Source organism: Oryctolagus cuniculus, chromosome 19, assembly GCF_964237555.1.
Source record: "Oryctolagus cuniculus chromosome 19, mOryCun1.1, whole genome shotgun sequence".
Taxonomy (NCBI): Eukaryota; Metazoa; Chordata; class Mammalia; order Lagomorpha; family Leporidae; genus Oryctolagus; species Oryctolagus cuniculus.
The window spans coordinates 45,683,413-45,699,576 of NC_091450.1; the positions used below are offsets into that span (position 1 = coordinate 45,683,413).

A 16,164-nucleotide genomic window follows, 5' to 3' on the forward strand; every position below is an offset into this window, starting at 1 on the left:
TACTAGATCCTTCTATCTGGTTGAATCTAAGAGAAATAGATCTCCTCTCGGCAGCTCTTCCCTGGCGTTCCGTGTCTTCTCAGTCCCTGGGGAAGTTTTATCTACACTTGGGTCTATCCCTGGGTTATCTGTTGTGAATCACTGACATCTTGTTAAGGACATCTGCTTTGCAATAAGGCTGTTTTTAAGATGTATTTATTCATTTGAAAGGCAGAGTCACATAGAGAAAGGCAGAGATGGAGTGAGAAAGAGATCTTTTATCCACTGGTTCACTTCCCAGATGCCTGGAACAGCTGAGACTGAGCAAGGCCAAAGCCAGGTGCCAGGAACTCTATCAGATTCTTCCACGTGGGTGATAAGGATTCCAGTACTGATATACTGTCTCCTGGGTGCATTAGCTGGAAGCTGGATTGAGGAGAGACTCAATCCCAGGCACTCTGCTATGGGATGTAGGCATCCCCAGGAGCAGCTTAATCCACTCTATCACAAGGTCCAGCCCAAAGACATTATTGGAAGACAGATGCACTCTGAGAGTGAATTGATTTATGTGCTTGCTCTTTGTAAAACTCTTGGATGCCTGATCTGTCCCACTTGCTGGGACAGAAAAAAGGATGGAGTTCAATCTAGGGTCCCCCACATGGGTGGAGGGAGCCAAGACCTTGAGTCATCACCTGCTGTCTCCCAGGGTGCACAGGAGCAGGAAGCTGGATCAGAAGTGGAGATGCTGTGATTCAAACCAGGTGCTCTGATGTGGAATGTGGACATTTAACTGTTGCACCAAATGCCCACCCAAATTACAAGCTCTTCAGAAGTGAAATCAGTAAGACTTGATGACTTAATTTATGGGGGGGGGGGTGACAAGAATGAAGCTGCCAAGTTGGGCACCAGGGAACAGCTTTGGGGTATGATCGTGGATGATAGGACAGGCTGATTGGAGGCCTAGATAGAAACACAGCCATGTGCCCTTGACCATGGGGATACACTCTGAGAAATGTGTTGCTATGCAATTTCATCATTGTGTGAACATCAGAGTGTATTTACACCACAAACTTACGTAGGTCACCATACATCTAGGCTGTATACGAGGAGACGTCCAGAAGTTCATGGGAAATGGGACTAAAAATAAGTACGTTTTTGTGCAATTTCTTAAAAGATCTATTTATTTGAAAGTCAGGGTTACAGAGAGAGAGAGAGAGATCTTCCATTCACTGGTTCACTTTCCAAATGGCTGCAATGGCCAGAGCTGGGCCAGTCTGAAGCCAGGAGCTTCTTCTGGGTCTCCCATGCAGGTGCAGGGGTCCAAGCACTTGGACCATCTTCTGCTGCTTTCCCAGGTACATCAACAGGGAGCTGGACTTGAAGTGGGGTACAAGGACTTGGACTGGTGTCCATATGGGATGCCGGCATTGTAGACAGCAGCTTTACCCACTATACCACAGCACTGGCCTCTTAGTGCAATTTTTGATATCTGTACATTTTTTTGCATGATATGCATTTTCCATGAACTTGTGGAAGACACTTGATATGTATGGTATAGCTTATTGCTCCTAGGATTATGATGAACAAAACAATATGACATTAAATCAAGCACAAGAAAAAAATGATGCTATCAAGAGATGCATTAAAGGGACCGGTGTTAGGGCACAAAAGGTTAAGCTGCCACTTGTGATGCCAGACATGCTGGCTTGAGTCTCACTACTCCGCTTCTGATCCAGAATCCTGCTAATGCACCTGGGAAGGCAGTTGAAGATGGCCCAAGTGCTTGTGATCCTGCCAATCATATGGGAGATCAGGGTGGAGTTCCTGGCTCTTGTCTTTGGCCTAGCCCAGATGAAACTGTATGTCCATTTAAGGAATGAACCAGAGGATGGAAGCACTCTCTCTCGCTCTCTCAATCTCTCTCAATCTCTCTCCAACCCCCATTGTCCCTCCTGTTTGTAGCTCTGTGTTTCAAGTAAATTAGGCTTTTATTAAAAAGAGTTGCATTCAATAAGAGATATCCATATGAGGATATTTACGGCAGCATAACGCAGTATGCAATGTATGTTTTTAATTAAGTAGAAGGTTTATAATCCAAAATAATGATAAATACATAGACCAGTAGTATAGTCATTTATTATTAAGTATTATGTCCTCTACACTATTACATGTGCACACATATATCCTGTGTTTTGTATGACTGGCAGCACAGTGGTGTTGTTAACCCCAGCATCACCAAAAACACATGAGAAACGCATTTCTTAAGATGGCAGCAGCGTCACTGGGTGATGAGAATCTTTCAGCTCTGTTACAATCACGGAACCATCTTTGGTGTGTCGTCCACGGTTGACTGAAAGGTTAATATAGGGCCGGCGCTGTGGCCCAATAGGCTAATCCTCTGCCTGCGGTGCCGGCACCCCAGGTTCTAGTCCTGGTTGGGGCGCCGGTTCTGTCCTGGTTGCTCCTCTTCCAATCCAGCTCTCTGCTGTGGCCCGGGAAGGCAGTGGAGGATGGGCCAGGTCCTTGGGCCCTGCATCCGCATGGGAGACCAGGAAGAAGCACCTGGCTCCTGGCTTCGGATTGGTGCAGCACCAACTGTAGTGGCCATTTGTGGGGTGAACCATCGGAAGGAAGACCTTTCTCTCTCTCTCTCTCTCTCTCACTGTAACTCTGCTTGTCAAAAAAAAAAAAAGGTTAATGTAGTACATGACTGTACTGACATGGTTAGGAATATGTGTATGTGGCATCACGTGTACTAAGCATTGCCTCTTTCCTTTGTACTCTGGGAGCTTTACGAATGTTGAACAATTTCCGGTGCTACCAGCTCTTCTTCATTTATTGAAACTGTGCCTAGGAGAAAAGGGTAGAGGTGTTCACTGTATTGGGTACAGTATGTCAAGTGCAGCCGCTCTTCTGCTCATAGTTCTGTCTTCTCCTTCCAGGAGATGGCCAGGTGGATTTTGACGAGTTCATGACAATTCTTGGCCCCAAACTGGTGTCGTCAGAAGGTCGAGACGGTTTTCTTGGAAACACAATAGACAGTATATTCTGGCAGGTGAGTAAGAATTTTTTTTTAGTAAAGATTACATTTGGCAGTAGACATAAGTCCAGTATTAACTTTTGACTGAATTCCTGAGCTCTGTTCTGCACATGAAGATCTCTTTGGGGCTGGAATGACTCCCATTCCTTGAGTTGGATGTCAAGGTCAGGGTCCCTGTGGGATCCTTTGACCAAAGATCAAAATGATACTTATTTAAGGTTTGGAGGAGCGAAATATCTCTCCAGTTTCTCCACTTCTGATTCACAAAAATCTTTTTCCTGGTAACAGTTAACAGTGTTTATTATCTGAACCAGCTCTGTGTTTGACCCTGATTCCAGTTGATCTTTGCTGATAGTATGGCATGGTTGTCTGATGTGTTTGGATCCCATCAATTCTGTTCTCCTTAATAGGACACAATGGTTTTGTTTAAGAATTTATATCCAATGCTTCTCAATATGCATCTATTTCTTTCTTGTGAAATCCTTTAGTAAATTCCAAATATCTACCTTCTAATTCCTAAAGAGCTATTAAATCATTTTCTATATTATGTCTAATCTTTCAAAATGCAAGTCTTTTTTCATGATTATGGAATTTGGGGATTGCATTCTCAATCAACAATTTCACAAATCTCAGGTGAAGTTTTCAAGTTAAATTGAGTAACTGGTTGGACACATGAAACCCATTCTAACACACTGTAGTTTCTTTAAATCTCGTGAAGTGTATTTTTCCTTCTCCAAAGATATTTATCTTATCTAGATGAGGGATGCAGTTGACAAATCTAGTCTTGTTCTGGTACTCATCTTGCAAATAGTCAGTAACTCTTTATTGAGAACTTGTTGTATGCCCTGTAATCTCAGTCATTGTGAGTTTTCCAAAAAGGCATTTAAAACTCAGTTGTGCTGTTGAAGAAGTTGAATAAGCAAATGTAAGTAAGAGTAATCAAAGAAGACATTAGTAAGTATGATGGTCATAAGATTTTAATCTCCATGAAGCCCAGATCTCATGGTTATAATAGCCCCTTCAGCTTGCTGTCCACTGCATTTGCAGACCCTCAATGCCTTCCTTTTTTCAACGGAATCAACAGAAGTTTGATAAAGGAGAAAAGTGTGGTTGGTGGTGTCAGATAAAGCTTCAAGAAAGGGAAGCATTTGCCTTGAACCTTGAAATATGGGTGAGATTTTTTTTTAGTTTTTTTACTTTTTAAAATTTTATTTACGGTACACAAATTTCGTGTATTTCATGTATACAGATTTAGGAATATAGTGATACTTCCCACCCTGCCCTCCTGCCTGCCCATTATCCCACACTTCTTCCTCTTCCCTCTCCTATTCCCAATCTTATTTTTTTACAAACATCCATTTTCAGTTTACTTTATGCTCATAAAATTAGCCCTACACTAAGTAAAGAGTTCAACAAACGATATGAAGAAAAAAACACTGGTCCTCAACAGTAGAGACAAGGGCTGTAAACAATCATCAAATCTCAAAATGTCAATTTCATTCTAATACATTGCATTTTAGTACTCTGTTAGTTACCACTGATCAGGGAGAACATATTTCTTTTTGGCTTATTTCGTTAAGCATTACGGTTTCCAGTTGCTTCCATTTTGTTGCAAAAGACAGGATTTCATTTTTTTCACAGCTGAGTCGTATTCCACAGTGTATATATCCACAGTGTCATTATCCAGTCATCAGTGGATGGACATCTGGGTTGATTCCAGATCTTAGCTCTTGTGAATTCAGCTGCAATGATGCGATTAAATGCAAGGGAAGAAAAGAGGGCACCCTGGATCTGCTAGGATGAGTGTTTACCCAGGCAGTAGTCACAGGCAAGTCCTTTTTCCAAAACCGGGATCCAGTTTAAAGGGAAAGACCCCTGGACTCAGGTGCAGAATGGACTTAGGGCCTGAGGAAACAAAAGAAGCAAACCAATCCCAGATTCCCAACTTGCAATTAAAGACAGCACCGAGAGCACAGGGTGACAGAGAAATCTTCCTGGGCTGAATTCTAACTCAGACAGGCTGAGTGGAAGGTGAGGGCCAGACAACAGAGGGAAGGAAGAAAGTCTATGCACAGGGCTGGAAAGCCAGACAGGGATCAGGGCTTCAAACCCAGATCTGGGACCCATCAGAGCTGAAGGGTGATGTCAGGAGCAGAGAGAAGCTCACCAAGGTGAACTGTGTGCATGAGGATGAACAGAGAGACAAGACACGGTCCTGCAACACAGGGGCCTCTAGCTCTGCACGGCCAATGCCCACCTGAGGCTGCCATCTCCTTGGACCCATGTTATGGTCAGGAAGTTCTCTGAGGCTCTCCTCACCAGGAGATGAAAATATTTCTCTGCTCCTGCAGCCCTTTGGTTAGACTTCAGCACTTGGGAGAGCAAAGTCCCTGAGCAGAAATAGGATACAGAGTTACAATGGTGGAGAAGTGTCCCATCCCATGGGGCCATCATTCAGCCTGGGTAGAACCATGCACAGTTGCCTTCCTCTCTGGCTTCCCCTCTTCCTCTCTGGCTCTCTCTGTTGCCCTCCATGGTTCCTGCCCTTTGTCCTCAGGGCGCTCTCTAACCTAGAAGAATGTTCCAGGGCCTCCCTCACTGTAAGCGTTCTTCCTTGCCCCATCCTGCAGAGGTAGAAGCTGCAAATTCTTGACCCACATCTCCTGTAGAGGCCTCTTATCTGCTCATTCCTCACCACAGAGCACCTGCAGAGAAGTAAATCTTTGCTGTACCGACTGTCTTAGTCGAATCCAGATGTGATGTTGCGATCATCTGTGTTTTTGTCTAACTAGAGACTCCCCCTGCTTCTCAGCCAGGGTGATAAGATACAGTGGGGAGAGAAGAAAGGGGAAAACTCAGCCTGAGACATTTAAATGAGAGTGCTGGGATGCGCAGACTCGTGGACGTGGCTTTCCTCTCTTACTCTGAACGTCGACCAGCAAACGAGAGTAGAAGTGCATGTGCAGGTCCATGTATGTGCGTGCACACATATCCAAGTTTGTTCACTTTTCCACAGTGGTTGGAGACAGTGTGGGAAAAAAATGTAGCAGAAAGGCAAACTTCTGCCTTGGAATATTAATACCAGGAGATTCTGATTCTAGAAAATTCTAAGGCAGCCAGGAAGGCAGCTGAAGGTTCTGATTCTAGAAAAGTGGAAAGCAATTCTAGATGTTCTGGCAAGGCTTCTCATCAGAGACCATGTGTGTTTCCCACAGAAACAGACATAACGGTACAACTGGAAGGATATATGGGTGTCCATGTGGTGGACAAATCGCACCGAAGTATTATAACGGAAAGCAATCGGTATTTACTGTGTTGCGCCATTTCGAAGGGGTCAGGGGTTTGAAAGCAGCTTTGCCGGGTGGTGACCCAGAGGGCCATCAGGACACTGGCTGGGGTTGTAGTCACCGGAAGGCTGGAACCGGCTAGGATGTGGCTCACTCCCGAGGCTAACTCTGGTCCCCATCGCCTGGATCTCTCCATGGTGCTGCCCGAGTGGCCTCATGTCAGGGCAGCCAGCTTCCCCTAGAAGCAAATGATCCAAGAGAGCTCAGGCAGAGGCTTCAATGTCTTCAAGACTTAGCTCTAGAAGCCGGACTCCACCATTTCTGGAGTCCTCGTGGTTATGCAAGGAGCCCCTACTCAGTGTGTGATGAACAGGAGGCCGAGTCACTGTGGGGGCCAGCTTGGTGAGTGGGTGACCATGACCGGTAAAGAGCTTGTGGTTGAACTTCAACTTCAGACCTGACATTGCTGTTCCAAGCCTTCCCCACCCCCATTCCATCACGCTTTGGTTTCTTCCTACCTTAGAGGAAGTCAGTGACTGTGGCTATTGTCTGTGTTAATGGGAAATAGCCCAGCCCATAGGTTCATCTTCCTAATTAAATCTGTTTTTCAGTGCTTGCTTTTTTACTGGTGTTCTAGCCTCCCCTGCCAAGAGTAAAATGAAATCAAATGGAATTCTGCATGAACATAAAACAAAGCCAACAAACAGCTACATATTGGGTGGTGCTACCAGTCCCACAAATTCTGAGCCCCTGGCTTTTTGCAGGAAATTGCTGTCTGTGCCGATGGAATATAATGGGCTACAGCTGCAGCTTCCTTCCCACGAATGATGGCTTGGCTTCATCTCTGGCTCTCCCAGGGGGCTCAGCCACCTGGGTGTGAGGGGTCACAGAGATTCTTGTATGTAGCAAATCGTAACTTGCGAAACTTTCATTGCATTCTCAGTCTTCATTCATCCAGCTTCTATGTGTTCACTGTCACTGCAGGGCTACACCTGGAGAGGATGAGGTGAAAGTGTTTAAAGTCAGCCCTTGGCCTTGGTGCATGGTAATGACGGAGATCAGGGATGGGAAGAGCTGAAGGGGGCTGGGGTCTGGATTGGGGGCCAAGCTGGAGTGTGACCCTCAGAGGCACTGTGGTTGTACCATGCACTCTCACCATACAACCTAAGTCCATTTGTCTCCCTGAACGACAGTCTCATGCTATAGCACCTGACCTCCAGTGGCAGAGCAGAGAGACTTGTTACTGTATCACAGTGTTTACTGGAGCTCAGCAGCGTCTCCTCTTGACCTCAAGAACTGCCTGTCTGCAGTGAGTTTGCAAACAGCAAACCGTGGCAAGGGTAATGGCAAGAGATTATACAGCTCTCCCGATCCCTGGGGCCAGCCGGCACTTCTGTTAACCGCTTCTCCATCCAAGACGGAATTGAGTCCCACGCTGGGCTAGCAAAGCTGTTTATGAGTCTTTCTGTCAATACCGTGAGGTCCAAGACAGCACCTTGGCCAGGCCAGGAAGAAGCTGAAAAACATCCGATGGGTGTGCTACTGTAGGGTTCTGTTCCTTGGCTCACGTTTTTCTCTGATCCACAATCAAACCTCATTCTCAAGCCTTCACCAGTTTAGAGTTTCTTCTTTAAGAAATGAAGCACAGTCTTAGTTTGTAAGTAAACGGATTTGATGAGGGCAAGAGGGCAGGGTGTGTGGGAATGAGTCTGCCGCCAGAGGTCAGGAAACAAGGACCTCGCACTGGCCTCCCAGCTTCGGTGTGTGCCTGAAACAGTTAGGCAGTGCTCTGGGGTGCAAAGACTGGGAGGCAGTGTGCAATCTGGTTCCTACAATCTCTGCTTATCTTGCAGCTGTGTACAATGCCAAAGACGCTGTCCATTGTCCTAACAAAAAGTACATGGAACACCGCCCTTGTCCAGATTTGGTTGAAATCAAGGCCTGTTTGTTGCGCTGACTTGCTTTGTCTCTCCTTGATTATCCAACTTCAGTCTGCTCAATACCATTCCCAGCTGTGCACTCCTCCCCCTTCTGTGGGAAAATTCACAGCAGGTGCAGGGGAACACCTGCAGCAGTGTCAGGCTGGGCTCTGTTCCTCCATCCCAAATCCCTTGTTTGGGTCTCAGGTCACTGCCGCTTATCCAATTACACTTTAGTTCCGGACTCAGTCTGTGTACCAGGATCTAATCCAAAAGCCATTCCTCCCCAGCCCAGGGTCCGGGTTTCAGCCTGGAGTGTTTACTGTACTGGCCTGCAGAGCTATGGCTGAGACCGAGAGGGAACCTGGCCAAAAATCTTTGACTACCGGGCAATGGAGAGCCCTCTGTGTTCCCTGTTCATGATGTGTGAAACACTGCACAAAGCCATAGGTCCACTAGGATCCCACAGCTGTCAGGCATAAAAAGACTGGACAGAAATACATCAAAATGACCAAGGAAACTTCTGGGGAGATGTAGGGTGATGGGTGATCATGTCTTTGTGTGTTTTCTAAAACCACAACAGTAGGCATGTATCATTTCCAGAATCAGAATAAAATGGAAAGCTATTGTCGGCAGCTAGTGCTAAGAAGCCTCTTGGGACACCCGTATTCCATATCAGAGTGCCTGGGTTTGAATCCCAGCTCTGCACTCCATTCCAGCTTTCTGCAGGTGATGGCTCAAGTACTTGGGTCCCTGCCATCCACGTGGGAGTCCTGGATTCAGTTCCTGGCTTCTGAATTTAGCCCCAGCCACATCCAGGCCATTGCTAGCATTTGGGGTGTGAACCGGTAGAGGAGAGCTCTGTCTCTCTCTCTCTCTGTCTTTATCTGTCTCTCAAATAAATAAAACTTGCAGGGAAAAGTGCATGAAGTAGAAGAAATATTTGTGTGGAGCATTTGTAGCATGGGGCCAAGATGTAAGAAGCATCAGAACATTTTCCTCTTTTTTTTTTTTTTTATTTCAAGGATGACTTGTGTTCAGTAGGCAAGTCTCTCCACATGGCAAATGTGGCCCCAGCACAATTGCTCCCCCCTCCCCCAATATCACGTCCGTGTGCTGCTCTGTCAGAGTCAAGGACCCAGCTGTGGAATGCACACAGCTTTCAGCAGCAATGCCCATCACCATGACCGACAGCAAGTGTTTGCATTCCAGAATGATCTTTCTGAGTGGTGTGAAGCTTGGGGTATGCAAGACACTTGCCTTAACAGTGGTTCTCAGGTGGTTCCTGGGCCAGCAGCAGCTGTCGCACCTGGAACTTGGTAGAAATGCAAATTCCCAGGCCCCCACCCAGGTCTGCGAACCCGGAACCTCCAGCAGTGGGCTCAATACTAGGTTCCAATACACCTTGCAGGTAACGCAAAGGCTCACTCAAATTGAACATCCATTGAGTTCCAGGTTATCAATACGCCCTATGGTAAAGTCAGCATCACTGGTCTGCATCGGACCTTGGCTCTCGGCCAGGTTCGGTAATCTGGGTTTTTCTTGTAGTTGTCCATATTCGTAAGTGCAATTCCTCTTTCATCATATGGGAGGGTACTTTAGAAAGTTTGTAGAAAGGAAGATTTTTTTTAAGTTTATACGAGGGGCCGGTGCTGTGGTGTAGCAGGTAAAGCGGCCACCTGCAGTGCCCGCATCCCATATGGGAGCCGGTTCGAGTCCCAGCTGTTCCACTTCCAATACAGCTTTCTGCTATGGCTGGGAAAGCAGTAGAAGATGGCCCAAGTCCTTGGGCTCCTGCAGCTGCATGGGAGACTTGGAAGAAGCTCCTGGCTCCTGGCTTCATACTGGTGTAGTTTTGGCTGTTGTGGCCAATTTGGGAGTGATTCAGCAGATGGAGGTCCTTTCTCTCTCTCTCTCTCTCTCTCTCTCTCTCTCTCTCTCTTCCTCTCTCTTCCTCTCTCTTCCTCTCTCTCTCTCTCTCTGCCTCTCCTTCTCTCTCTCTGTAACTCTGACTTTCAAACAAACACATAAATTTTTTAAAAAAGTTTATATGAGTGAAATGCACATCTTTTCGCTTGATTCTTGCTTCTAGCCATTGCCTGTGCTCCTGTGGAACTGTGGACTTTCACTTTTCACTTCTTGGACTCTATTTAGCAGAGCAGTAAGCCTTTCACTGTAATGCAAGTAAAAAATTGTCATCTGAAAACTCAGAAAGAAACAAAGAATAAGGAAGGAAAGAGAAAGGAAAGGAAAATTCATTATATTCTTGGACTCATGTCTATGAACTGCACTGATTCTCTTCTCTTTGTATTAATATCACATTCAAATGACAATTGTGCTGTAATAGTTTTCATGCATTTGCTGTGACTGAGAACCTAATGTATTAATACATTCCTTTAAAAACCGAGTTGTTCATTTTGGTGCCAGAATTTTTGAAATCATGCATATGAGTCAAACTGTTCATGGAAAATGAGTGTTATGAAAAGGCTATGCATAGGTTTCAAAATTCTTGACACCGGGGCCTGGGGTTTTGTTGCAGTGGGTTACACTGCCACCTGCAACACCAGTATCCCATATGAGCACTGGTTCATGTCCCAGCTGCTGAACTCTCTTTCCAGCTCCCTACTGAGGCCCTGGAGGAAGCAGCAGCAGAAGGCCCAAGTGCTTGTGTCCCTGCCACCCATGTGGGAGACCCAGCTGGAGTTCCAGGCTCCTGCCTTAGGCTGGCTAAGCCCCTGTCTTTGTGGCCTTTTGGGGAGTGAATCATCAGATGAAAGATACTTCTCTCTCCCTCTCTCTCTCTCTCTCTCTGTAACTTTGCCTTTCAAATAAATAAATAAATATAAATATAAATAAATAAATAAAATATTTTTAAAAAGTTGTTCGCACCAGAATACGTTTCTCTGCATTTTTCATGGACCTTTTAGAGTGCCCTTGTATAACACTGTAGTTTATAACTGTTTAAAAAAGATTTATTTATTTATTTGAAAGTCAGAGTTCTGAAGGAGAGAGAGAGAGAGAGAGAGAGAGAGAGAGAGAGAGAGGTCTTCTATGTCTATCTGCTGGTTCACTCACCAGATGGCCACAATGGCCAGGGCTGTGCCAGGCCAAAGCCAGGAGCTTCATCTGGGTCTCCCACATGGGTGGCAGGAGCCCAGACACTTGGGCCATTTTCTGCTACTGTTCCCAGACCATTAGCAGGGAGCTGGATTGGAAGTGGAGCAGCCAGGGTATGCACTGGCGCCCATATGGGATGCCAGCATTGGTGATGGTGGCTTAACCCACTATGCCACAATGCCAGCCTCTAAACCATTTTTAAGATGAACAAATTACTTGTCCATATGTAACTGAACTCTTAGTCGGGAATGACTTCTTGTGCAGTAGAACAATGGAAGGATCATAAATAAAGTTATAAACTTAAGCTATTAAATTGAAAGGATAGTTTAAAAATAACAAGTAGGCAAGAATATGGCAACGGATTGAATAAAACATGTGCAAAGAGCATTTCTAAACCCATATGAAAACCTGGCAAGAGAGAAATGGGATAAGGAACAACAGACAATTGGTAGGTATCAATGTTGGAATTTTATTTTTCTTATTTACTTATTCGAGATACAGAGAGACTGAGTTCCTATCCAGTGGTTCACTCCCCAAAATGCCCAAAATGGCCAGGGCTTGGTGGGTTGGAAGCCAAGAGCCACATGGATGGCAGGACCCCGGTCACCTGAGTCATCACCCGTACCTCCAAGCGTCTGCATTGGCCGGAAGCTGGGGCAGCTGGAACTGGAGTTGGAACCCAGGCATTCTGACACAGAAGTGTGGCTGTCTTCACTGGCTTAAGTGCTGGATAAAATTTCCTCCTTGCCCTGGATCATCAGCATTAAAGCAGTTTGAAGTCACCAGCAATCTAATAACTGTTCATTAAAATAGCAGTTGCGTAAGTTTTCTCCCATCAGATTGGGAAACAATAAACTGTGTGATAATACTCCATGCTGTCGGGGTGAGATAAAACGGGCAAGCTAGTAGAAGAGCAACTTGTCCAACTCTCTCAAACTATTTGCTGAAACTTGGCCACAGCATGTTAAATGTTTAAACCCTCCAACTAAGAATAATTTTACATCTCGCAATCTATCATATGAAATCAGTAGGAGATACAGAAAAATGCAATTATAAAGATGAAATATTGTAAAATTGTTAAAAATAATATTTTTACTTCATCGTCAGTGGAAAAGCCAAGAAAGAGATTGAATTTATAGTATAATTACATTGCTGTTCTACAGCTATTATACATACATTTATATTCATCTTGAATATACCAATTTATATTCATCTTTTATATATACATTTATATTCATAGAAAAAACTGAAGAAAATGTAATGATCCTGACAGAACTTATTATTATTGATTGAAATAAAAGTGAATGTGCTTTTTTCTTTACACTTATTTTTTACAGTTAACAGCATAGTCTATCCTGTTATTATTCATAAAGTTATCAAAACCTCAAATTAACAAAATCATATTATAGAACAATTGTTTTTTGTTACAACGTATTTATTTATTTGAAAGAGTGGCAGAGAGAAAGGAAGAGACAGACATAGAGAGAGAGAGAGATCTTCCGTTTGCTGGTTTGCTCTCTAAATGGCCACAAAATGGGGCAGGGCCTGGCTGATGCCCAGATCCAGGAACTCCATCTGGGTCTCCCATGTGGGTTTCAGGGACCCAAGCACTTGGGCCATCCTCTGCTGTCTTCTTAGGCACATTCGCAGGGAGCTGCATCCAAGTGGAGCAACTGGGGCTTGTACCGGCATTCTGATGAGGGATGCCAGCACTTCCTGCAATGGCTTAACCCACTGTGCCCCAGCTTCAGCCCCAGCGGCGGCAAATAAGAGGAGTAGTTGGAGTTGGAAGGGTTTCTAGCCCATCTTCTGGGTGCCCAGGGCACACAGTTGATAGTAGACTACGAAAGCATGAAGTCAAAATGAACTGCAGTGGCCAGCTTCTAGAAGGAAAGGAATTCACACAGAGCCACCTGCTGGGAGCTGCTGCATGGTCCTTTGGGGGGCAGAGCCCACAGAAGACCCATGGCCAGCAGGTGCTTCTCTGCTGTTCCCACAGAAGACCCACGGCCAGCAGGTGCTTCTCTGCTGTGCCCACGGAAGACCCACGGCCAGCAGGTGCTTCTCTGCTGTGCCCACGGAAGACCCACGGCCAGCAGGTGCTTCTCTGCTGTGCCCACGGAAGACCCACGGCCAGCAGGTGCTTCTCTGCTGTGCCCACGGAAGACCCACGGCCAGCAGGTGCTTCTCTGCTGTGCCCACGGAAGACCCACGGCCAGCAGGTGCTTCTCTGCTGTGCCTGCAGAAGACCCACGGCCAGCAGGTGCTTCTCTGCCGTGCCCACGGAAGACCCACGGCCAGCAGGTGCTTCTCTGCTGTGCCCGCAGAAGACCCACGGCCAGCAGGTGCTTCTCTGCTGTGCCCACGGAAGACCCACGGCCAGCAGGTGCTTCTCTGCTGTGCCCATGGAAGACCCACGGCCAGCAGGTGCTTCTCTGCTATGCCCGCAGAAGACCCACGGCCAGCAGGTGCTTCTCTGCTGTTCCCACGGAAGACCCACGGCCAGCAGGTGCTTCTCTGCTGTGCCCACGGAAGACCCACGGCCAGCAGGTGCTTCTCTGCTGTGCCCACGGAAGACCCACGGCCAGCAGGTGCTTCTCTGCTGTGCCCACAGAAGACCCACGGCCAGCAGGTGCTTCTCTGCTGTTCCCACAGAAGACCCACAGCCAGCAGGTGCTTCTCTGCTGTGCCCACGGAAGACCCACGGCCAGCAGGTGCTTCTCTGCTGTGCCCACAGAAGACCCACGGCCAGCAGGTGCTTCTCTGCTGTGTGTCAGACATTTCCTACCCACTTAGCATGCTGGAAATCCATGTTTCAGGAGAATGTTTGAATCAGTGTTATAATCATACAGAAGTTAGGGATGGGTGTTTGGCACAGCAGTTAAGCTGCCGCGTGGGACCCGCACATCCGATATCAGAGCTCCTGGGTTTGACTTCCAGCTGTTTCCAGCTTCCTGCTAATGTACACCCTGGGAGACAGCAGGGGGTGGCTCAAATATTTGAGCCCCTGCCACCCACATGGGAGACCTGGGTGAAGTTCCTGACTCCTGGCTTTGGGTAGTGAACCAGCGAATGGAAGATCTCAGTCTCTTTTTTTTTTCCCCCCTCTGTCTTTCAAATGAATACTTTTTTTTTTTTTTTTTTGACAGGCAGAGTGGACAGTGAGAGAGAGAGACAGAGAGAAAGGTCTTCCTTTCCCGTTGGTTCACCCTCCAATGGCCGCTGCGGCCAGCACACCGCACTGATCCAATGGCAGGAGCCAGGTGCTTCTCCTGGTCTCCCACGGGGTGCAGGGCCCAAGCACTTGGGCCATCCTCCACTGCACTCCCTGGCCACAGCTGAGAGCTGGCCTGGAAGAGGGGCAACCGGGACAGAATCCGGCGCCCCGACCGGGACTAGAACCCGGTGTGCCGGCACCGCAAGGTGGAGGATTAGCCTAGTGAGCCGCGGCGCCGGCCGTCAAATGAATACATTTTTAAGATCATAAGAGAGAAATTTTTGTGACCTACAATAATTTTTACACAGTATGGAGTTTGTTTATGACTTTGAATCTGGGGGGGAGGGCTAGCTCATCAAATGCCTTGAGATTGTAGTGGTAGTATTTTGGTTTTCATTTTTGTTTTTCTTGTTTTGAGATAATTCTTTGATAAACATTATGTTAATTGTTCTTAAATCTGTTTTGAAAATTTATAGTATCTTCAGGAAGTTACCAGTTCCTCTAAATTACTTTGTTTTACATTTACTCACAGGTAATATTTAAAATTTCTTTGCAAGTATTTTAGATTTGTTATAGTGTCTCTTAATTATAATTTGTTTTTTTTTTTTTTTTGCAATTTTTGTTTTCCATCTAATATACCAGATGGTTGTCTCTTTGGCTATTTTAGGTTAAAAAAATCAGCTCTTCTATTTAATGGATAATTCTTTGTTTTCCTGTTTTCTTCTCCGGTATTTTTAGCTTTTATCTTCATTTCTTCTCTCTTCTTGCTGTGATTGTTTCTAAACGTCTTCTATTAAATGATTTTTTTCTTTTTCATTAATGAAATTATTTAGGCAGTGTAACTTTATCATTGCCGTGGGCATTTTTATGTGCAGAGCTTTTGTTTATGGGTACCGTGCAGTCTGTAGTTACAATTAATATGTTTTCTCACTCAATGTTGTTTGGGTGAATATTACTAAATGCTTTATTCAAACAATTGTTATTCAGGTCTCAGCTTTTTGTCTTGTGGTCAACTCTTCAGAATCTGTAATATTTTCTTAATACTACATATACTGTCCATCTGTTATGTCTCATGTGTTACATTTTGGCAAATATAATTGGTGATCAAATAGACTCTTTTCACAGTTTGTAGGAGGAAGATTTATTTCCCATTTCTACTAGTAATGGTATTGAAGTCTTGAATGTCCTGGGTTATTTTTTTATCTGCACTTTCTTAGATTGACAATGATAAAGTTTGTCTCAATTCCATTCCTGTCTTTTCTTTGTATGTGTGTGTGCGCGCACGCGTATTTGATGTTGTCATTCAATTTTTGATGGATTCATTGAGTAGACATTTACTGAAAGTCTATTGGGCAGAGCATGGATACAGCAGTGAGCAACAGAGAAAGCTCTGGCTCTCATGACATTTAATTGTAGTTTAAGGGGTAAGAGAGAAGGCTATGAAATAAGTGGGTAATAAGTAAAATAATTTTAGATAACATTAATTCCTTTCCATAGAACAGGATAAAACAAGAGCAGGCAGTCAGGGGAGTTACTATGTAACTTTACTCTGTGAAAACAAGGCTTCTTTGAGGAGGTGACTTTTGAAACTACCCCTTGCTGTGG

General features: G+C 45.4%; 1 protein-coding gene across 4 annotated transcripts in view; it reads left to right on the top strand.

Annotated features, from left to right (window-relative positions):
- CALN1 (calneuron 1) overlaps positions 1 to 16,164 on the top strand; it is a 612,973-nt gene that overhangs the window by 407,102 nt on the left and 189,707 nt on the right. For all 4 annotated transcript variants that reach the window (XM_070064499.1, XM_051847931.2, XM_017342575.3 and 1 more), the window contains one exon: positions 2,922 to 3,034. In XM_070064499.1, the coding sequence (XP_069920600.1) occupies positions 2,922 to 3,034 (113 nt within the window). The remainder of the gene's footprint in view (positions 1 to 2,921; positions 3,035 to 16,164) is intronic.